The 24,366-nt window shown below is 39.2% G+C and overlaps 1 protein-coding gene across 2 annotated transcripts; it reads left to right on the top strand.

The window, feature by feature from the left end:
- The first annotated feature begins 252 nt into the window (after positions 1 to 252).
- On the top strand, positions 253 to 22,742 carry LOC109194495 (PHD finger protein 12-like). 2 transcript variants are annotated; one of them, XM_025898133.1, is made up of 10 exons: positions 253 to 278; positions 381 to 513; positions 4,463 to 5,490; positions 6,445 to 7,560; positions 8,338 to 8,442; positions 8,572 to 8,710; positions 8,825 to 8,920; positions 18,814 to 18,896; positions 18,990 to 19,128; positions 21,776 to 22,742. In XM_025898133.1, exons 5-10 carry the CDS (start codon positions 8,422 to 8,424, stop codon positions 22,249 to 22,251), a joined length of 954 nt encoding a protein of 317 aa, XP_025753918.1. In that variant the 5' UTR covers positions 253 to 278; positions 381 to 513; positions 4,463 to 5,490; positions 6,445 to 7,560; positions 8,338 to 8,421; the 3' UTR covers positions 22,252 to 22,742. The 2 variants fall into 2 exon arrangements, with proteins under 2 accessions (XP_025753918.1, XP_025753917.1); XM_025898132.1 differs by lacking the exons at positions 253 to 278; positions 381 to 513 and adding an exon at positions 3,048 to 3,250.
- Positions 22,743 to 24,366: the final 1,624 nt, after the last annotated feature.

Below are 24,366 nucleotides of genomic sequence, written 5' to 3'. Positions count from 1 at the left end.
AGTACTCACAGGTAAATGGAGATCTTTGATCTGTCTTGAGCTGATCATTGGATGCTTCTTTTCCATTCTTGTTATTCTATGATCTAGGTGGATGGTAGTATTCCTTTTTCTACCATGTGTTTTGGGGTTTTTTCCCCATTTAAAAGCATAATAATTTAATAATTCAATAGCTTAAGAAATTAAATTCAGTTCAATTCAATTTTATTTATATAGCGCCAAATCACAATAACAGTCACCTCAAGGTGCTTTATAAAGAAACTCTCATAAAGGAGGACACTGTAAGTTTAGTGGCCTCTGCTTTCAAAGATTTGCTTTGTTGAAGGAAAGAGTTTTTTGCAGGTTTGTGTTCTGGCTAAAGATTTATTTCTTTAAATTTTGAGGACGACAACCATTAGGCGATGCGGCAGATGATCCTGGGAATCTTCACCATTAAGATGGAAGCTGCAGAACCCACAGATGACCTTGAAGGTGTTGGAATAATCACTGGAGGTGTCCAAGTGCTTCATGACCTTGGTAACATTGCAAATGCAGTCGCCATGTTGTTTGGCCTCCTTTACTCACTGGTCTTGAGCTACCCCACAAAGCTTAAGTAGACATTTGAGGTTTTACAAAAAATTGTCATGGAACTTGATGGAAACTGTCTCTCAACAAAAGCTCAAGATCTAAAAACAAACAAACAAAAAAACATTTGAATGAAGAGTTCAGGCAAGAAATTGCAAGAAAACAAAGGAGCAATGAAAGACAGTTTAGTGTAACCTTGAAATGAAACTGCAGAACACTTGGACAAGGGTTTGTGTCCCCAACCATCAACAGAACTGGAATGTTTTGGATCCAAACATTGAACTACTAATGGTCTTTGAAAATGATGTCTGGATATGTTTTAGCAGACAAATTTTTCATATGAGATTTTCATTTTATGTTGGTCAGGGAAGGGGGCTCCCAGCTCTGACTGCGACACACTGGCCACCTGTCCAGGGTGTACCTCACCTCTCGCCCTAAGACAGCTGGAAGATGGATGGATGGATGGACAGGGAAGGGTGAAAAATAAAAAATGGAGAATGTAACAAAGATTGGCATGAAAGACGGGGCAATAAGAGATGTCACAAGGGTTGCGTACCTTAAGTAATTATTTTCTGTTTCTCCAAAACTTGGTATGTGTAGTTCCTTTCTGCTACAGAGTCCATTTGTTGTTGGTTTGCTTTTTAAACAGGATTTGACACAATATTAACACAGCATAGAAAATCACCAGCTATAATCTTATTAATGTAAGAGTGAAATAGAACCACTTTTCTCACTTATTTACTGTTTAGTGAAAACTATTAAACATTACGCCCAATAAAGAAGAAGGAAAATGTTTATTGATACTCAGAGATATCTCTGCTTCATTAGTAATAAATGTTTGTTCCACAAAACTAAAGTGCTGTAACTTAACTACATGTCCTGGTTTAGTAAATCAACTTTAAACTACTACGGTTGTACCAGTTAAAACAGGTTAAGTAAAATAAAATCCAGTGCCACACTAATTTAAGAGCTGCGAAGTATTGTTTGATTGGTTTTACTAAATACGGTTAACTTACTTATGTAAATAGAACTTAATTCAGTATAATGAAATATTTATGTTTGCATTAATCAACACATTTAAGAATTTTTGTTTTGGTCACTTTAATTAGGTGAACACAGACCTATTACTTGAATCAAAGCTGACCAGATAAGGTTGGAATTACCTGATTTTCTTATTAGTTACACATAAGTTACTTATTTGCATCTTAATAATAATTTAGAATTAGAACAAAACTCAGTGGAAATTGTTGACGTAACTGTATTACGTAAATTGAACAAGTTATTTTTTTGAGTGTTGATTGGTTTGAACATTTAAGAATATCCGATTTCTTTGCCTTGGGATATTTTGAGTTGTTTTTGCAGTACATTTTGGGTCCTTATGGAGTTGCACCGTTAAATGCAGTCCAATCAACCGACGTCAGCCAAATCGCTGAATCTGAGCAGAGACTATAGTACTGCAGTGCGCACTTCTGAGTTCACCCTGCTGCTTCTATCAGCAGTCACATCATCTGAGGGGAACCAGTGACCTGCAGGCAGTCCTACGCTATAACGTTGCTTCCATCATGTTTGACCGATAATGTGGAATATGCTTTGGATTATGAGCCGTTTCTATCCTTCTTTATGCTCTTCCCGTTATTCTGGTACATTTTGGTGTTTTTGGTTAATGTCACAGCTGTGTGATTTTATGAGGCTATACTGTATAAAAGAGGCGTTACTTTAATTTGCCAGTTTTATTTGACTTTACAACATTTACGGAGAGAAATTTTCAATAAAAATGTTATAAATGCAGCAGCTCCATAGGCTATTGTAAAAGCGCAACGGATCGTTATTTATTCAAGTTTGAAATTCGCGTTTGTAAAATAGTTTAAAGTCAGTGTCCTCAAAAATTGCGCATAAATAAGTGTACATAAGTGTTTGTAACACATTTCAGGTGAATTTCACTCTGTACAGCTACAACGGGGAAAAAGGCGAAACATTTTTATCAAAGGCGCAGCTAAATAAAGCGACAATATTTCACAGTACAACAACTTTATTATACACGTTTTGTTTATGTATTAATTTTTTATTCATTCATTTAAATATTTATTTTTTCCCTGCATGAACGTGATTTCTTTTCTATTTTTTTTAAACGGACGGCCTGACTCAGTTAATTTTAACAAAGGAAATAAGCAAACTTAATTAACGTGATGAATTTTCTTTATGGCTTTCAGTTATTGATACTTATTGTTTATAAAGAGACGAATTAATGATTAAAAACACATTACATATTACAATAATACAATAATTAAAATACTTATGGGTCGAAACTGTGAAACTAAATGAGAATTATTATTTTTTTTTAAATCTGATAATTATAGGAAACTTATTCTGAATAAATAAAGCATAAATGTTTATCACTCCGCGTCGCGTGCGTGACCCTGGTAGTCAAGGTGATGAGGATGACGTGTAGAGCGGCAGGTATAAAAGCAGAAGCCAACAATCGAATTTGGTTTTCACATGAGAGTGCTAGCAGGAGGTTAGTTTGATAGCGCTGTGAAAACCTGTTTGCAAAACTTTGCAAACGACTCCCAAAGTTTCAAAGCTTTGAAGGAAGGACGATCCAAGCACCCAAAAATGAGCTCCAGTGGAGTACGGCGTGAGCAGTACCTGCTCTCCATTGGTGTCACCCGTATTCTTGATGAGCGCTATGGTAAAGCTTAGTAAGCTAATAAGTATAATAGAATATTTAAGCAAACAAATACACCTTAGACTGGCCTTTTATTACTTTAAAGCGAGTAAGATTTCACGAGTGTGAACATTTCAGGTGAAATATGTCAAACTTTAGAAAAATCAATTTTGGGCATTTTTTTTTGAAAAATGCTACCCCCCCCCCCCTCACTCAATTTAATGCACGCGCCATGGAAACGACGTCAGTTATTAGAACCTGCGGGAGGCTGACGTCAGTGCGGTCATGCTGGAGTCCCGTTTCTGTATGTGGAGGGTTTGAGTTTACATGTTTTGGCAACTGGCCCTGAATTAGACGATAAAGTTAATAAATTACGAACCTGTATAGAAGCATGATGGAGCTGTGAGAGTTCACAGAGGCACTCGTTGAGCTTATAGAGCTGGCAATATTAAATAAAAAAGATATAGCCTAATTTCGAGGGAGATTATGGAGTCATGTGGACATGTGACCAAATTTGATCTTATGTGCAAAATCAGTTATGGCTACTGCGAGATGCTGAATTAAGTATATCATATTTATGTGAGTGCATTGTGTATTGCCGTGTCTGTACAGGTGTCCAGATGTATGTTATGTGCTCGGTGAGAAATTGAAACTGTGTGCATGCAATAAGCAGGTTGGAGGTTTCTCACCTGACTTTAGCTGTTTTATTTTCAAGAGATTGATGTTTAAATAAAATAAGAACAAGTGCTGAACATGAATTCATTATTAAACATCACTGAAACTCTACGCAGCCTTACTGACAATGTGTCCACAATTCTCAAACATTATGGATTACATTCATTTATCATGAAATGTTGTTCACAGTCACCAAGAACACACAAAGTTATTCTTTACTATGAGCTGTAAATTTTTAATTTACATGCAGCTAAAATGTGAATTTTGCAAATGATTTCTATCAGCAGGACATTTTTACTGTTTAAACATGCTAACAAGCAGAGTTTGGTGGTGTGGTCTTTGGTTTAAAACATGAAATTTAGTCATTCACAGTGCAAAACCATTTTTCTCACCTTCTACCAATCTTAATGCTTTCATAAAGAATGAGTTCTGCTGTGGGCCTCTCATTGCCTGTGTGTAGAAATAGCATATGATGATATGAAGCCATGTTTTGACATTTAAATCCGTAATTTGTCTGATTATGTCACGATTAACACAGAGGACCTTTTTGTTTTCTCGTAGCTGAGCTGGTGAGTTCTGTCAGCGTACGCCAGATGTTCGTCACCAACCTGAGAAACCGTCCTTTGAGCCCCAGCCATGTGGACTCGATGGAAAATCTGGTTCTCTCATTATACCACAACCTGGTTACGGGGACGAAGGCGTTTCCTTATATTGCCTTCAGGGGATTCTTTAACAAACTGCAGCTGAGGACACCTTTCACCCATGTGCCAGAGAGTCAGAGGGAGAACAACACGCCATCTCCTCCTACCGACTCACCAGCTGGTTTAATGGTGCTGCCTGCAGGGTCCCACCTCCATTCACGGTTGCTCACACCTCTACTTCCAGAGAAGGCAGATCTTTCTGTCCTGAAGGCAGACCGGAGGAACTGCGTCTGCACCCTGCATGTCGACGGCCGCACCATCACCAGAGTCATTTCCACTGTGTACTGCACAGAGGAGAGGGAAATGACAAATCGCTGGAGAGTTACAGACTACACCTCTGACGGCAGAGTAATCATGTCGGTGCTCTGCCAGTTTCTGAAGAGGTTTACACAGGGTGCAAAGAGGAAGCCTGCAGAGGAGGAGAGCAGCAGCAGGAGCCCCCCTCCACCAAGGAAACGTCTCCGGCTGTGATCAGTAATGAAGCCTTTCCTGGACATATAGCATATGGATGTTACATATGGATGTTTCCTCGTGCTTTGGAGCAAACTTTCGAACTCCTCATGTCTGCGCTGTGTCTGGAAAGGCTGGAAACATCTCTCCATCTTACACAGAGACCATCACCATCACGGCTCGTCTGAGGAGTTATTTCTGTACATATGTATATAGTTTTCTTTTTTTTATTGAGATACACAGGTCAGCGTTTTCAGTGCGTCTTGCACTTTTCTTTATTTCTTGGTGCTGGCCTGTGTGTTTGATATGACTGCAAGGAATAGAAGACTGACTGTATTATATAATCTGCGCAAAAATGAACCAATAATCCATGAAGACGGTGCAAAGTGTAAATTATCGTCTGCTGCATCTCAGACATTGGCGAGAATGAACAATGTGGTAAGTAAAAAGTAAAGTTTTGTCTCTAAAATGATGTCCCAAAATATTAGAAAACATCTAGTCCAGCCTAGAAGTAATAAATGCATGAAGTAGTTTTTCAGCATCACTCTGAGACAGGATATTTCTTATTTTAGAGATATTACACAAAGATTGGAATTGGAAGAAATCAATTCTAGATATTTGTCTAATATGTGCATTGAAGGACATGTCCTGGTCAAAAATGACTCCAAGGTTCCTCACAGTGTTACTGGAGGCCAAGGTAATGCCATCCAGAGTAAGGATCTGCTTAGATACCATATTTCTAAGATTTTCAGGGCCGAGTACAATAACCTCAGTTTGATCTGAATTAAGAAGCAGAAAGTTTGCGGCCGTCCAGGTCTTTATGTCTTTAAGACATTCCTGCAGTTTAACTAATTGGTGTGTGTTATCAGGCTTCATGGATAAATAAAGTTGGGTGTCCTCTGCATAGCAGTGCAAATGTATGCTATGTCTTCTAATGATGCTGCCTAAGGGAAGCATTTAAAATGTAAACAGAATTGGTCCTAGCATATCCATAATTAACCTTAGTGTGTGAAGAGGACTCTCCATTTACACGAACAAATTGGAGTCTATTAGATAGATATGATACAAACTACTGCAGAAATCAATACCTACAGGATGCTCTAATAGCTTTAATAAAATATTATGGTCAACAGTATCGAATGGTGCACTGAGGCCATGAGAAGATGATGTGTAACCTTCACTAAAGCTGTTTCTGTGCTGTGATTGGTCTGAAATCTGACTGAAAGTGTTCAAATAAGCCATTCCTCTGCAGATGATCTGTTAGCTTTTTTAAAATTATTTTTTCAAGAAATTTTGAGGTAAAAGGAAGGTTGGAGATAACTAGCTAAGACAGCAGGGTCAAGAGATGGCTTTGTAAATCAGTGTTTGGGTTTTTTGTGTGACTATGTACAGAAGAGAAGTCTGAACAGACCAACGGCCTGCCAGAGAAATCCTCCTCCAAGCACTCCGCTTCTCCATCCGTGGAGCTGCAGCTCAACCCTGGCCAGCTGCAGCTTGACGGTCTACCTCTGGGGGCTGGAGCTGCAGGCCCTGGTCTACGAGTGGCCCAGGTACGACTATTGGACCACAGAACCAGCAGCAGGCCAAGCAGCCGACCTGGGAGTCCAAATTCCAACACTTCATCCACCCCAACCCCCTCAGAGGAGCAGAATGATGGAGAGGAGGAGGCAGCAGAGCCCGAGGATGAAGTTCAGGGTGCAGAGCTCGAGCGTTCTACAGTTTCTGCTCCGACCCTGTGACTCCTCAAGAGGCCCTTTCAGCTCCTAATAGCGGCTGCTATGGAGAGAAACCCCACTCAATTTCAGCTGGATTCAGGATGTCATCGCTCTCCAGTGCAGTATCATGTGACACCTATCCATCAAACAGAAGGCCTCATCAACAGAGTGGGACTTTGAGAAGCAAATACACAATCAAGTGGACCATCAGAGGACATGAAAACTCAGGCCTCATTAGAAAGGACTTCTTCCCCTGATGCCTGCTCTAAAGCTTGCAGTACACCCAGTGACTCCCAGGGGGCCTCTCTTTCCAAGGACAGCCCATCAGGGCTAGTTCTTTGCAAATGCACCGTGACACCATGTCAGAACTGTAGGAAACCTAATGGACCTCTGGAATTGGTTCAGCCTCCCAGAGCCAATGGACCTGTAGACTGTAACAGTGCCTCAGATTCCTGCAGGCAGGCTGAGCTACAGAACAGACTGAAGCCTGGGAAAACGCCATCAGACTCAGCTTCTGCCTCTGCACTGGTGAACCACATAGGAACAGAAATGGTTAAGAAGGAACCCGAGAGCTCTGTAAATGCATGTGCTCAACAGAACTGCCCCACTGCCCCCACGATATGGCCCCACAGTGGCCATCAGAACCACAGGAGCCAGACAGAGCCCCAGGAGGAGTGTATGAGCACCGATGAAAAGCCCTCCTTCTCAATCACCAGCAGTTCCTTCACAGATGCACCATCTAGAGGCAGCCAGGAGCACGACTCAGTGAAGTTTGGTTCAGCACCTACTCCAGGTACACATCATCAGAAATGTCAAAGCTGCAGTCTTAATGTTTCACTTTATACAGCTAATGATAATAATGATACTATAATCGAATAATTATTATATTACTCTCTCCTCATTATACATGTAAATGGGGGCCATGGGGTGTATGAGAGAACATTTAATTTAAGGCTTTAGCAACATTATTTTACACATTTAAATCAATATAAATACATTTTTAACGTTAAAGAAATTGTGTTAATAGTCATGCTGTTCGGCTGAATTATTATTATTATTATCATGCACACAGACCAACTCTACTTCATCCAGGAGCTGCAATATTGTCAGAACTCTTTTTTCCCCTTATAATGTAAGAAAGAACTCCAAGAAGATGGGAAGAAGGCCATTTTATTTTATGCTTTAGTCTAGGATACATGGGATGCATAGCTTATTTTATTTGGCAGGTCACTTAAAATTCTTATTCCGTTATTTCTACTTTTAATAATTTATCTGTTTTTTGTCTTTAGGAAAATGTTTCTTCAAGAAAGTGGAACTGTGATTTTGATATGGGATGTAAATACAATGAAAGAGTTGAGCTTTTTGGCAGATAATGTATATAGTTAAACTGTCAAAACAAGTGGGAACAAATGAGAAGTTCATTTTGAAAGACCTGAGTTTTCTCTCTTTTGAATATTTACTATTGCTATTGATCCTGTGCACTTTTTTCCTTTATAGTGAACTATCAAAAACTAGTCCTTCTCTTATCTCATCTCATCAGTTTGTCTGTTTTTCTTCTCCTTTCCCTCAGACATAAAGGCTGCTCCTGCACTGATGGACTCACTGCTGCCCAACACACTGTCCTCCATCACCAACCTGTCCAGCTGCATGAAGGATGGAAAAGAGGAGGATGGGGGTGAGTTTGTCACTCTGTGGCCACATGTGACAATTTAAGAGCCTTTGTATTGCTGTGTTCTGCTATGAAGCACACGAAGATGTAATTAGCTTCTAGCGGTTGTGTTTGTGTTTTTGTGCACGGATCGAGCTGGACAAACTGGATGCAGAGATGATCGAGCTCTTGGCCAATCAGAGGATCCAGCAGCTCTTTGCTCCCAAAGTGCCCAGTACTCAACCTCCCCCCACCACCAGCACTACCCCAAAAACCTCAGCACCCCACCCAAACAGTAAGACACCTTTGCACTACAATTTAGTCTGTTTACTTGTCAAGAAGTCAGTTTTTCTGCTGTTTGATTGCTGTTTTGTTCTAATTATTAAAACCTACACTCTCCTCCTTCCAGGTCAGAAAAAGGTGCAAGCCCGAGCGGTCTTTTACCCTCTGACAGGAAAAGGAGCAGCTGTCAGCATGTGCTATAGGACGTTACACATAGGATCAGGTAGGACATTCTGTCGCTGTGACTTTGACCCTGCTGCGTTCTGTGCCCTGGCTCTGAGCAACTCTTAGGTTTCACCTTTGATGGGGAAAGGTTCACGTAGGAGAATACAATTAAAGCTGCTCTGATGTACTTTTATAAAATCATACCAGTTCACCAAACTCCAGTTAAGCATGTTTGATTTAGGTTATATTCTTGCCTTGTGACTAAAGTTTAGTAAGACAGAAGTACAACATAGGTAGGGCCCCATTATACCTGCTGTGTGGTGCCTGGCAAATGTCACCATATAGCAAAATTGATGTTACATGTTGTAAGCTGTCATCTCTGCTGGTCATACATACACTTCTCCATTTTTATAATCTGGTGTGTTGTTCCATTGCTGCTGCAGCTGGGTTAAAGTCTGTTTTTAATGGCATTCTAACATCATATCAGTGCAGAAGTTCAGAGATTCACAGGTTATACAGAGGGAGATGTTGAAACTTGGCAAAAACCTTGACTTCTTCTCCTTCTATACCAGCGCTAATTTTGAGGACTGGCAACACCTATTGTTCAGAAGAATACTGCAGCACGTACACGTGCACCGTAACAGCTAGCATGAATGGATATAGGTGTGTGATGGCATTACCGCTGCAAAGCTGCCAACACAGCAGGTATACCAGGGCTCCTGGTTTGGTGTCTTGGACCTGAGCTAATCACTCCTACAGATATAAAAATGGGAAGTAAGATAAGATAAGATAACCTTTATTAGTCCCACACGTGGGAAATTTGTTTTATCACAGCAGGAAGTGGACAGTGCAAAAGTTATATAGCAAAATTAGAATACAATAAGAATAGAATAGAATAGAATAGAAATAAGAATACTGTACACAACTGTAAAGAATAGAATAAAATAAAATACTATATACAGTAGAATAAATAGAATAAAATATACAATAGGATAAAAATAGAATGCAAATGCTTTATACAGCTGAGTAAAAAATACAACTTTTTCAGAAAAAGAGTATTGCACTTAGTGTTATTGCACATGTGTGTGTTAGATCAGCTGAAGTCTTTGTTGTGGAGTCTGACAACAGTGGGGAGGAAAGACCTGCGAAGTCTCTCCGTCCCACACCGTGGGTGCCGCAGCCTGCCACTGAAGGAGCTATATATAAATTTGAAAATTTGCGATAACGATATAACTGACGATATAATTGATGCGAGACAAAATACAACTCCACAACTTTACTAGCGCAACCCCCCCCATCCATTTATTTTCACTTAAACAAGCAGCTGTTTTTTATATGCATTAAAGCTATATAAAAATTTAACAGTGCAAATGCAAATTCCTTGCTGAAAGTTTAACCAAAAGGCATTTCCAGTAGAAATGGGCTGACATATCCTGAGCATAACCATGTATAATATTCACTGAAGTTAAAAAGAGGTGCTTTGCAACATTAAACTGCAGTGAGCCAAATAAAAAAGCCAAATATGTATTTTTCGGACCATAAGGTGCACGGGATTATAAGGCACATTAAGCGAAACAAAGCAGTCAGATAAATCAAACTTTATTCAACTCATTCTTCTTGCTTCCTCCACTTCTGTACCATTGATTCATTAATGCTGTATTCTATCACAGCTGCTCTATTCCCATGTTGTTGCAGTATATTAATGACTAACTTCATATTGTGGATGGATTATCTCAGTTGTTCTCCTGACTGAAGTTTGGTCCGTTTACAGCATCCTGCCATGCGATTGCATTTCTCCCTAACCATCGGGAACCCTCACGTTAACTTTTATAGAGTGGAAAAGTGTTAGCGTTCATCCTCCAGCTTCACTGTTTATGTTATGCTAACATAGCTGTGTCGCTAGCGATCACATAGCACATCATTATATACCAGCTAGCCCAACTTCAGTAACCCTACAAACGTCACTGCTGTTTAGTTTTCTGTCTTCATTTATGTTGGAAGTGATAGCAGAGCTGTACGTTTGAATTTTTTCAGAAATCTCTTAGTCAGAACATGCTATATCATGCTTAGGTAACTAGCGAAACTAGCGAGCTAACTTCCGCTAGCTTCCTGCTAACTTCTAACTCCGTTAAATGTAATAAATTCTGTTTTCATGGATGCCTGGATGTTAAACATCTGGTAAAGCAGCAATGCTGATCGTTTTATTAAAGATGAAAGAATTTAGACAGTTTTTAACTCTTAGTGATGCTGTGTGTTCGTTTGACTTTGGGACCTGAAGCGGACGGAGTTTAGGACCCAGATTACTCCCAGATTTACGAGCACCTTAGTCCGACAAATACGGCAATAACGACGGCCGCTTGCATGTTCTACAAAAAAATGTGCTTTGTTGTGTATCTGACGGACAAACACCAAACCAGTTCCACATCACTGAAGTTGCACCATTTTTACAAACCAATTCTGGTTCATCCGTTTCACTCAACAATCGGCCATGTGCATATGAAAACAAAGGCACTGCGCATGCGCGTTTTACCCATATTCTATTGCGATATTTCATTTTCTTATCGTTGCCTAACATTGTACCGGTATTACCGTGAACGGTATAATATGGCCCAGCCCTACAACACGCCATGATTCATTAGCTTGCAGAACCACCAGACATTCTTGTGTAGGTTTGCTGATGTGCTTGGAGTCATTGCACTGCCTGATCCTAGGTGAATTTTTTGGACTTCACCTCCTGGGAATATTTTGCAGCTATCTTGAATGTTTTCCACTTGAATAGTGAATAATCCTTCTCATGGTACACAGTGGCGTGTCTAGAAAATTTTTGTTGGGGGGGCCAGGTAGGGGCACAAATTTGGAGAAGGGTGGCAGATGTAATTGGCAGATAATGTTAAAAAAAAAATCTACCAACCGTTAACCATCATTCAATAACCCTGTAAACCTAATAACTGAATTTGCTTCTGACTCTTATTAGAATGAGGTTTTAACCACTACGGTGCAAAGTTTTTAGATACTGCGTTGATAAAGTACAAGAGATACAATCAGTGCTTTGTCAGTGTTTACTCAGCATTCAAGGACAGCAATATTTGCATAGTATTTTTACTGACATATAGGGCACATATGTTTTGGGCAAAAACATTTTTGAATATTAAAATACAAACATTTTTAATGCCATACAATTGGCAAATTAGCCAATGCAAAACTTTATCTGCCTATTAAAAAAAGAAGATAATCTTCTTACAAACTGGTGTTTGATTTTGAAACAGGAAAAAAGTGGGGAAACAAATGAAAAGACTAACATTTGAATGAAACCTGAAAGCAAGTAAATACTTTCTATGCTGCCTTATGGTAAACTTTGGTAATATTGATGTATAAAGAACAACACTGGCTGATGATGAAATACAGTCAGCTGGCATGGTGACACTGCCAGTATTAACCTGCAGGGCTGGACTGGGACAAAAAATTGGGCATTTTGACAACAGACCGGCCCACCACACTGAAAAAAATAATCAGTGGGATAAACATAAAAAAAATTATTGTAAGCGGTTGCACGAAATTAAGTTATGTTTGGTTAACCTTAGTTTTTCATGTTATACCTGCACACATTTTTCTGGTAACATGAACATGACTTTTTTATGTTGTTGTTATGTTTTTCATTCCGGTCAAATATTTATAGAAACCACTTGTTTATCAGACATGAACTTTTTGTGTTAATTGTATTGGACTACTATGTGTTATATTGACAAGATTATTTTATGGTAAGCTTATTTTATTTTATAACAAATTTCTAATATATAATATATAATCTAATATATAATTGAGTGTTCAATAAATAAAACTAAATTAAGGCTGATCTTACTGTATGTACTGTACACTTTTCAAAGAAAAAAGCAAAACATTTTTGAACAATGACCTGTATTTTTGAAAATCCTACACAGTTGTAACAATGGACTTTCAATTCAGGCTTCCAAAATATACATGAGTCATATTTGTACAATGCATCTCTTGAAAAACATTCCACAACATTCCTCAAAGTTATCTGCTGTAACCTGGATTCAACATTGTGGGGCCTTATGACATCACGCTTATGTAAAAAATAGTTTTTTAAATGTAAGAGCCATAAGGTAATATGGCAACAGGGGTGTAATTATTAAAATGACACAAAGAAGAGACTTAAAATAACATTATAACCCACAGGCACAAAACCAAGAGACCTAAACTGATTAGTATTGGCTTGCTTCTATCACTAAACATCACAATCACTAATACTAGACCATGCAATCTGTTTGTAGTGGTGCACCTTGGGAAAGAAATTGCAAACTGGTGAAATTGGTGCAAGGCACCATTTCCATTGAGAAAAATGGACATTCAAAGTTTGAATTTTTTTTCAAAAGAGCCATGGCTTGAAAAGTGAACACTGAACACTGCAGTAATAAAGGCCCCAGTTGAAAAGTGCCAGAAAAATAAGTTTCACTATGTACTGCAACTTTACCAGTGCTGGCTTAAAAGAAAGGATGGTACATATTCGAAGAGGTAAACATGTTGTTCCCACATCATAACTGGAAAACTGTTCAATCGTACAGTCTGGTCCTGAAAACCTGGGCCTTCTTCGAAAGGCTGTTCCTTTTGAGCTCCATAACCAGTTTCTATAATACCTCCAAGGTATACTTTTCCAGTGGGTAGGTGAGGTTCAAAGTGTACATTAGTCCAAACAGCATTGCAGCTGCTAGGGTATAGTTATCCAAATCCTGCTAGACTCTCTGGCCTTCAAGGACTATCCCGATGTCCTCAGGGCTGCCATTGGCATCTCTTGACTTTATGATGTAAATTCCCATGGTTGTTTCCTTATTAGATCGTTGGATAATGGCTTCATCTGTGGCCTAGAAAATGCAGAATTCCACAATTTAATTAAACAGAACACTGGTCAAAGAACATTATACCAAATCTTATTTTAATCTGTGTCACTATTCCAAAAAATGTTAACATTAACACATTAGGTGAACAAAAATGGATTCATTACAGCATGTGATTTGAGTCCTCAGAATGCTTAAAAAGGTAATGCATTTCTGAAGTGAAATATCCATGCAAAGAAGCAGAATACTGTCAGAGCATAGAGAGGTGTTCAACTATGAACTCCACACATAGTTCTAATGCAGGTAAAAGAAAAAAAAAAAAAACGCACCCATGTTAAATTGTGAAAATCCCAGGTGATTTTCAACATACTCCTGGCATAGAGTGACAAGCAGTATTTTGTTAAAATTATTATTTTCCCTAAAGTGTATACACAAATTATTTTTTTTCTTACCTGGGCCGTGGGCTCCAGAATGTTCTGAAGTCTTCTTCCTATTTGTCCTCCTCGCCTTTTGAAGACCTTTATTAGTTTGTCAGATAGCACATCTATCTGCGAGAGTAATCTGGACTGCAGTGGCATGGTGGTAATGCACTTAAACTCTGCATTTATCTAAAAAGAGAAGTTGTCACATAAAAATGCAGTCAAAATCTCAGATCTCACAAGGTTACATCCACACAAAGTTGTTATTTTTGTCATATTACTATTTATTAGCTATGGGTCCCATGTTGCTGAGCAGTTCCATAGTTGCCCTTACTTCCATACCACCCAAAGCCTGTTTGCAACCACAGCAGTTGCCTCCTTCTGGCCATTTTGCAGTTCTGAAAATGACCCAGAAACTACATCTATTATTGTCATATACACATCAAGGTCTTTTATTAATACTTAGTTAAATTAGTTAATTTGACCTTTCCAGAAAATTTACCTTACAGAATGTGAGATAACATATGCAAATCTTCCCTAGTAAATAAAATAATGTTATTAAAACCTTAACTGTAACACCTCTACGTAACAGCGCTAGAGAATTGTTCTGAAGCAACACCAATCTGCCCTTCAGCAGGGATAAGCACCATATATCGATACAGAAAATATAAATTTAACATATTTATATTGTCATTTTTTTCTTATCACTTTAAGCCCTCCTCTCAGTCTCTCTATAAATCAGTTAAAATAATTTGTTGGGTTTTTGTGTCTTTAACATGTTATCAGTACATTACATTCACTGTCCCAGAACATGAAATAAAGCCCCACGTCATGCACTTCCTCTCCTAATGAGTACTGCATAGGTGTCATGCCCTAAATAAACCGACTTTAGTGAAGACCCCCCCCCCGGAACACACACACACACACAGAGCCCACCCCATGGCAAACTAGCTTGTTTAACTGTTTAACTAAAACATTTTAGGTACAACCAGTTAACTAAATGGACACAAGTTAGTTAGTCTGTATTCACTGAGAAAAAACAAGCGAATGTGACTGGGCACACACTGAAAAAAAGCTAATGCACATAATATTGTCCCGCAGCTTAAGCTAGCATTATCGTTAGTTAACTTAAGGAATGACTTGTTTTTTCCATTATGTTGCTCAACGGCAATTCATGAGAAAAACTTCCCCATCTAATGGATGTTCTCTTCGTTTCCTCTCAAACATGTAGTTTTCAGTTTACCTCGACAAAGTAAAGCTCAGCACCAAAGGTAAACGAAGCGAAGACAAAAAATGGCGGACCGCCACAGTGAATTTTCCCTCGCAGAACACACCCTGGGGGGTGGAGTTTCAACAGAAAACATAACTATTTTCTGTTATTTTGACATGACTGGTTTTAAAAGACTGAACATCCTTCTAAAACAAGTGAAAGGCGTGAGACTTAATTATGTTTAGACCAAAAATATAAATGATTCATGTTGGATATATTTACTGTATTTTTACTAATTTAACAACCTCATCATTGCATTAGCTTTATGCTATAGCATTACGCTTACATTAGCTTGAAGCTCAAGGTCATCATTTTATTTAATTTCTTTTTCTGGGCTTACAAACAGGACACACAACATTTAGATAACCGTTACACTGAATCTTGTGTCTGTGTTGAGTCTTCCAGCTGCTGACTACAGAAGCTAGATTGACCTTTTAGCATGTTTATAGCGGCTGTGGCTATGTGCTGGTAATGTTACCGTGTGTGCGCAGTCACATTGGCAGCAGACATGTTTCAACAAACTAGTCATATCCCGGCCCTACATTAGCTTGTTTAATGTTTAAGACACTGCAGGTACCACCACTTACTACAGACACCGATGCAAGTTTGTAATAGTCTGTTAATTTAGACTGAAAGAATATACAAACAATATTAACTCACATTATATATGTTAATTACTAATTTGCTTATCGCATAATTTCGGTTACCATTAGCTAACTGGAGCCTAACATTGGCCTTTCATGGTTTTCGATAAACAGCCCACATACCTGTAAAATAACAACACCCCAGTAAAAGTCCACATATATAAAGGGTCTACACTCTTTCTCACTGGTGTGTTAGCTTTAAAATCTTATTTACCTTCAAGTGTAAAACTCCAGATGGTAGTAGATTTTCCAAAGCGAGAGACAAAAATGGCGGACAGTGCAGCCGATTTTTCCTTTCCAGGGGGCGGAGCTTGAGGATAAAACACGACTAACTTGTTTCTTTTCAACATGATTTGTTCTAAAAGAATGAATATTCTTAAAGAATATGTGAAAATTAAAAGACAAAAATATGTTTAGATGTGAAATTTAAATTAGTCATGCTGGATATATGAAGTAATTCTATGCAAATTCAACAACCACCCTATTGCATTTTTTTCAGTGCAGGTATTAAAGCCATAAAGCCTTTGAATGAAGACAAACGCTGTTGTGACAGCGATGTACACTGTCTTGTTGGTATATGTATGATTTCTATAAATTTTACGTCAGATAAAAACTTTGTTCGCAAGATTCAGATAATTATTTAATAAAAGCTAGATATTTTAAATGAGAATAAGTAAGAAAAGTATTTCTTTGTGCCCCCCTTTCCCTGTTAATGCCCTACCCGGCCCCCTGGCATAACTTTGCTAGATCTGCCCCTGCACAGTTACCAGCTGTCAGCTACGTAGAAAAGGATCCTGGTGTTATTTGTCTCTCAGAAACAGTTCATAACTTCCCTTCAACTCATCCATGTCACCTAAAAGGTAAACCTGTTTCTCCATCACCTGTTCAGCTCTGATGATTCAGTAAGGACATCTCCTGGTTTCATCTTCATGTTTCCCTCTCACCACATATCCAAACCGATATCATGACCAGCAGCTTTTACAGCTGTGGCTCCAGCAAACATCAGCTGATACTAGAAAGAAATATTAAATAAATTCTAACAACAGCTGATCAAGCTTAAACGTGCTGCTGTTGTTTAGCGCGACATCCGCTGGTTTCCTCTTTCTGGCACAAAGTGGGCGATAAACAAACAAGAGAGAAAAGCCGATCAGCTGATCATTGATCAGTTTCATGATTGAAGTAGCAACAGGAGAGAGAGGGGAGAGAATGAGAGAAGAGGAGGCAGCTGTGCAGCGTAAAGACAGAATAACTCCAGCTTTGTGTCTTTTTTTCATTCTAGCTGAAGTCCGGGACAAACTGCGTCTCTTCTCAGCTCAATACCAAACGTGTAATATTTTCTCTGAATGAGGGAGCATTCCATTTTTAAGGAGCCGTTGGCAACTCTACAAACTAACCTTATGAATAAAATAAAGTTCACCATCAGTAACATCACAGCACCCACCCAGCTGTATAGAAACTCCGTCATGCTAGCTAGCACGCAGTACGTGTTATTGTAACTGACTGTAAAAAGTCAGCACAACGAAAATAAACTCCACCTAAACTTGGTTTATATCTGACCCAGATAGACTGCAGTCATAACTTCTTACCTGAAGTTCAGTTCACCTGACACTCGGACTGGCGGCTGCCTCGGGTCTCTCCTCCTCCTGCCTCCCCTTGCCTCATCCACCTGCTAGCCGCCGTGGAAGCTCCGCCATGCTCGATGGCCAGTCCAGCTATGTTAAACTGTTAATCTTTCGCCGAAAAACTGTTTTCTGTGGCGCTGTCTTTCGTGCTTGGCTCTCCTACCTTTGCTAACATGATGCTCATAGCGCAGAAGCCGATGCTGCATTCACTTACACTCGGATATCTGAGCTTCACTGTGAAAACATGATCGTACATTTGATATTTCATTGGATTTTATTGTTTTGGCTTCGGGGTGGCACCTGGGGTGGCCAGTCTGGTTGGGGGGGTGGCCTGTGCCCCCCCAGGCCACCCCGCTGGACACGCCACAGATGGTACAATTGTGAGCGTGTTTGGGACTGGCTTTATGCCACTTTAAATACTGACGTGCAGCACTCATTTATTCTTTAAGACATCTTTCCTCTTTGGCATTATGTTGACACTCACCAGAATGCTTCTGAGTTTATAGAGGTGGTCACTCATGCTGATAATCAGTTAATCAATTGCGTTTGATTAGCAGTATGTACCTGCTACTTGCCATCTTTATTTCTATGGAAGCAGTAAGGGTTTGCTTAGTGTTTCATACACTAATTCTGCATTTTGGCTTAGTTTTTGTCAAATACATGACAGTGTAATGTCATATTTTATAGTTCATCTGAGGTTGTATTTCAAGACCTGGGAAGACCCAGATGATTTTCATTTTGTCCTAATATGTAAACCTTGACAGAAGGTATCCTTTTAACCATGACTGTACTTCTGTACGACAGGCAGCAATACACGACAGAGTATAATATAATAATATATTGAGCCTGTACTAGCTCCCAATCTCTGCATTAGTCAGTTTGAGTGATAGTTGATACCTTCATCTTTAAATCGGAATATTTTAAGCAAGTTGTCTGTGAAAGTAAGTTGTTAGACCTGTGAGGGTTACAACAGGACCATGTGGAATAAAAACTATTGGACAAAAACACAATATGTCACATTGGAGTGCAGGACATTAAAATACATTTTGACACATCAATATTGCAGAAAAAAAATCCATGTTGCAAATCTATATTCTTTGTGTTGTGGGAAAGGGTGTTTAAGTCTTTAACTGTTTCTTTTAGGTGCTGACATGGATGTGTGCCTTACAAACTACGGTCACTGCAACTACATATCGGGGAAACATGCCTGTATTTTCTATGATGAGGTAAGGCCTTTAAACTACATCACTCTGCAGAGTGCTCCTGTGGTTGTTAGTGACCAAGATGTAAATTGTGTGTGTGTGTTTGTCGTCCTTCAGAATACAAAGCATTATGAGCTTCTGAACTATAGCGAGCATGGCACCACAGTGGATAATGTCCTGTACTCATGCGATTTCTCTGAGAAGACCTCACCATGTCCACCCAGTGGCCTGGTAGCCAAAGTCCAAGGAATCATTCGTGAGTACATCTCCTTCATCTGTTTGGATTGGCTTGAAGGAACCCAGGTCTGTGTGCCCAGTTAGTTTAAATTTGGACTGCTGATGAGGTTGTCACTCATAGATTTTGTATGAACACAATTTTATGAATATCCATCCATCTTCTTCCACTTAGCCACTCATCTGTATGTGTTCTGGTTAAAATTAGAGCATGTTGTAGGTAGGGCAGGGCGATATGGCCAAAAATATTTATCACGGTATATATTTGAAAATTTGCGTTAACGATATAACTGACGATATAATTGATGCGAGACAAAATACAACTCCACAACTTTACTAGCGCAAAAAAAACCCCCATCCATTTATTTTCACTTAAACAAGCAGCTGTTTTTTATGTGCATTAAAGCTATATAAAAATTTAACAGTGCAAATGCAAATTCCTTGCTGAAAGTTTAACCAAAAGGCATTTCCAGTAGAAATGGGCTGACATATCCTGAGCATAACCATGTATAATATCCACTGAAGTTAAAAAGAGGTGCTTTGCAACATTAAACTGCAGTGAGCCAAATAAAAAAGCCAAATATGTATTTTTCGGACCATAAGGTGCACGGGATTATAAGGCACATTAAGCGAAACAAAGCAGTCAGATAAATCAAACTTTATTCAACTCATTCTTCTTGCTTCCTCCACTTCTGTACCATTGATTCATTAATGCTGTATTCTATCACAGCTGCTCTATTCCCATGTTGTTGCAGTATATTAATGACTAACTTCATATTGTGGATGGATTATCTCAGTTGTTCTCCTGACTGAAGTTTGGTCCGTTTACAGCATCCTGCCATACGATTGCATTTCTCCCTAACCATCGGGAACCCTCACGTTAACTTTTATCGAGTGGAAAAGTGTTAGCCTTCATCCTCCAGCTTCACTGTTTATGTTATGCTAACATAGCTGTGTCGCTAGCGATCATGTAGCACATCATTATATACCAGCTAGCCCAACTTCAGTAACCCTACAAACATTACTGCTGTTTAGTTTTCTGTCTTCATTTATGTTGGAAGTGATAGCAGAGCTGTACGTTTGAATTTTTTCAGAAATCTCTTAGTCAGAACATGCTATATCATGCTTAGGTAACTAGCGAAACTAGTGAGCTAACTTCCGCTAGCTTCCTGCTAACTTCTAACTCCGTTAAATGTAATAAATTCTGTTTTCATGGATGCCTGGATGTTAAACACCTGGTAAAGCAGCAATGCTGATCGTTTTATTAAAGATGAAAGAATTTAGACAGTTTTTAACTCTCAGTGATGCTGTGTGTTCGTTTGACTTTGGGACCTGAAGCGGACGGAGTTTAGGACCCAGATTACTCCCAGATTTACGAGCACCTTAGTCCGACAAATACGGCAATAACGACGGCCGCTTGCATGTTCTACAAAAAAATGTGCTTTGTTGTGTATCTGACGGACAAACACCAAACCGGTTCCACATCACTGAAGTTGCACCATTTTTACAAACCAATTCTGGTTCATCCGTTTCACTCAACAATCAGCCATGTGCGTATAAAAACAAAGGCACTGCGCATGCGCGTTTTACCCATATTCTATTGCGATATTTCATTTTCTTATCGTTGCCTAACATTGTACCGGTATTACCGTGAACGGTATAATATGGCCCAGCCCTAGTTAAAATGGTTAAAATTTTATTTGTGAAGAAATCATAACGTCATTGCTTCTGTAACTTAAAGGAATACTTTAATTTATACTCTAATACTGAAAAGAATCATTTTTAGTTTGGCTAGAATTTCAGAAAGTGTAGCCCCCCATGTGCTTAATGTCAGTGTCCTGTTTGTTACAACGCTGACACTCTCCTGCAGTATTGGTCAGCTTTTAGTGTTCTTCATCCAAATTGTGGTCAAGGTCACATTTGTCATTCTTAATGGATACATGTAATTAGTTTGTGCAGTATAGTGAACCAATGACAAGAAGACTTGCTGTAATTCATACCTTACAGTGGCCTATGAAATGTGATGAGCTATGCGTGCCTATTCTTAAGTGAATAATATTATCTTAATATAAAAATAAAATAAATAAATGAACATCATCATTAGCTGTCTTCAGTCAACCCATGTTATTGGACTGCAGCTGCTGGCTCTTGTTCTGCTCAGAGTCCCAGTGAGCTCATTGTATTGTATTCTCATTGTTGGAGGATGTAGTAAACTTACAGTGGTAAACTTGGTGCATATGGCATTGTAGCAATCAAAAAGGTAAATAAATAAAGTGCTAAAATGAGCAGTCAGATATACTTGTTCTGTGGCAGACCACGTTATGTAAAATCTGAATGTTGCTCGTATCACATAGAGCTTCCAGTCTTAATCTGTTATAAAAGATCATTTGGACAGCTGTTTAATTAGTAAAGAGCTGCAGTGTGAAACAGCATTAAATCAAATTTCTCTGAAACTGCTTATAGATGATGAGTGTAAAACATGTTTGCCACAGTTCAGCTTTCCACATGTTTTTAGTCTTATTTTCAAAGCAAAGTGTTAATTTTTGTGGATAAAATGTAATCAGTGAAATCTTTTCATGGTTACATTGTCTTTACATTAATGGAGTTTACCGTGACACTAGTCTGTACAGACGTCTTTCTCAGACCTGCTGTCTTTCTTCTTTGCGTAGGTCGCAGTAAGAAACGGGAAGAGGACGAGGGAGCCAACTCCGTGGTGGGGTTGTTGCCAGTAGGTGGAGTGATGAGTAGCCAACGTCAGGGTGGTGCTGAGCCGTCTTGTAGCTGTAAAGCGAGTAGCTCCAGTCTAATTGGAGGCAGCGGGGCAGGCTGGGAGGGCACGGCCCTGCTCCACCATGGCAGCTACATCAAACTGGGCTGCCTCCAATTTGTCTTTAGCATCACTGAGTTTGCCAGTAAGCAGCCCAAAGAGGAGCAGGCCACTACACCTGCTGCCAGTTGCACAAGCACCAACACCAGCAGCAGCAGTGTCATCAGCACCACCCTCACCACCACCGCTAACACCTCCACATCATCACCACCCCCCAGCACTGCCACAACGAGCGGCTTTTCCAACCAGGATGAGGCTGACTCTGAGACTGTACCTCCCCACCAAGTGCCCGTACTGCGTTCTAACTCTGTTCCATAATCCGCACAGGAAGCCCCGCCCTCCCTCTTATTTTGGGTTGGTCAATAGGGAAAAGTTCTTTTTTGTTTTTATTTTAATGGTTTATATCTTTGCATGAACTTCAAGTATTATTGACAGTCTTTTTTTTTTTTATTTTAAATGACGTAACCTTGTGTTCACTTCAGACCGTTAGGACTTTGAGCAAACATTACTTCCTTGCGCTCAATCTTTGTTTTTGCCAGTATATTAGTTATGTATGGTGTAACCTTTTTGTCAGTCAGCCCATTTAGCACAAACATTTTTTTTTCCTTTGTAGTATTGAATTCCATACATTCTAATTTCTTTTGCAGACTTGTTCTTAGTCTGTACTTTCCGCTGTAGTCCATCTGTAAATACCGTATAGTTTTAGCACTCATTTTAACATCTTGTGCTGCTGTGTATATAAGCACTCTTTGTCTGTACCTGCTTGTCTGTTCAAACCTGTAAATACAGAAAGATTTTCTAAGAACAAACTCAGTGTTTATGCCTGTTATTTTCAGCCTTGTTCTACTTCCACTTTGAGCTCTAGTTTGGTTTTCACTTTCTGAGACAGCAAGTTCAGTACTGACAGGGGCGGATCTACAGGGGTGGGATGGGGCTCACAGCATCGTGCTTTAGAATACAATTTTAAGGCTTTAAAAGCATTACAAGCTGAAAAGAAATGGCATTTGTGTATCATTCCTACATTTAACTACTTGTATGACCAGGGCTATCTTAAATAAACCAGACATGAGTGAAGAAAGGTGAATAAATCTGCACAGTTGAGTTTATTGTAAGTTTCTATGAAACTTTTCAACTCATATACTTCTCCACCAATCTGCAAATAAATACTGTGATGGCTTTCAGACCCACACCAAGTCCTGAGTGTGACATGAATCAGCTATTATTGTCATGTTTTTATATAATTAGTACTGTAAAACTACAATTGGGCTTGTTTGAAATTTTCTATTTCATAACCACAAGTTTGGTTAATATGTTATTACAGGACATCTCTTTTCGAAAAGCATGCATGCTGCTAAAGGCACAAGTCCATTTATTGGTGAGGCTTACATAATGGTAAATAAATCCCATCACCATTAAATGTTTAGAAGTAATCATCTTCAAGATCATAATAAGGGGGCAGAGTGTATCTTAACACTTTCCATGAGGATATTTAAAGTAACAAGTAATATATGATATGGTGTCTTTTTGTTTTGTTTCAATTTCAGTAACATGAATGTGGAAGTGTAAAGAGCGTGCAGCACAAGAGACTACAAGATCTGTGATTGAAGCACTACAGGTTAAACCATGTCCACTTTGGCCACAGACACCCTTATCCATGCACATATTTAAATTGTCCATGCACCTTTAAAACTTGGAATGCACTCTGAAGTCACCGATGTAGATCACACAGCAGAACATCATAAAGAATGAGTTCTGCTGTGGGCCTCTCATCGCCTGTGTGTAGAAATAAGAAATAGCATATGATGATATAAAATCATGTTTTGACATTTAAATCCTTAATTTGTCTGATTATGTCACGATTAACACAGATGAACTTTTTGTTTTCTCGTAGCTGAGCTGGTGAGTCCTGTCAGCATACGCCAGATGCTCATCACCAACCTGAGGAACCGTCCTTTGAACCCCAGCCATTTGGACTCAATGAACAATGTGGTCTTCTCCCTGCCAGTTTCTGAAGAGGTTTGCTCAGAAACTGTTAGTATATTTATTTGAAATATGTGTATACTTACTCCATTTGTGTATACTTACTATTTTAATGATATAAAATGCATATTGCAGAATGTAACAGCTGCATATGTGTTAAAAAAAGACTTTGATTTTGCCACCCCATTTGATCTCCATGCAACCCTCATACCACCCTAAGAAGATTTCTCTAGATCCACCCCTGAGTACTGAGTATATAAAAGTTCTTCCAGAAGTAACAAAGGGAAATGAAGTGGAAGGGAAGTAAGTTCACACCACAGTGTGTGGCTGTCTTCTTTTGAGTAGAGCGTTGTTCAACTTTGCAACCGCTAGAGTGCAGGATGCCTCTATCTGCTTTTATTACTGAATGAGACCGACAGTGTAACTGTGCTGCGACCCAGTGGTTTGGGAAAA

The sequence above is a fragment of the Oreochromis niloticus genome, linkage group LG14 (assembly GCF_001858045.2).
Source record: "Oreochromis niloticus isolate F11D_XX linkage group LG14, O_niloticus_UMD_NMBU, whole genome shotgun sequence".
Classification (NCBI taxonomy): Eukaryota; Metazoa; Chordata; class Actinopteri; order Cichliformes; family Cichlidae; genus Oreochromis; species Oreochromis niloticus.
The sequence above is the reverse complement of the archived record's forward strand: the minus strand, read 5'-3'. Positions and strand labels throughout refer to the sequence as shown.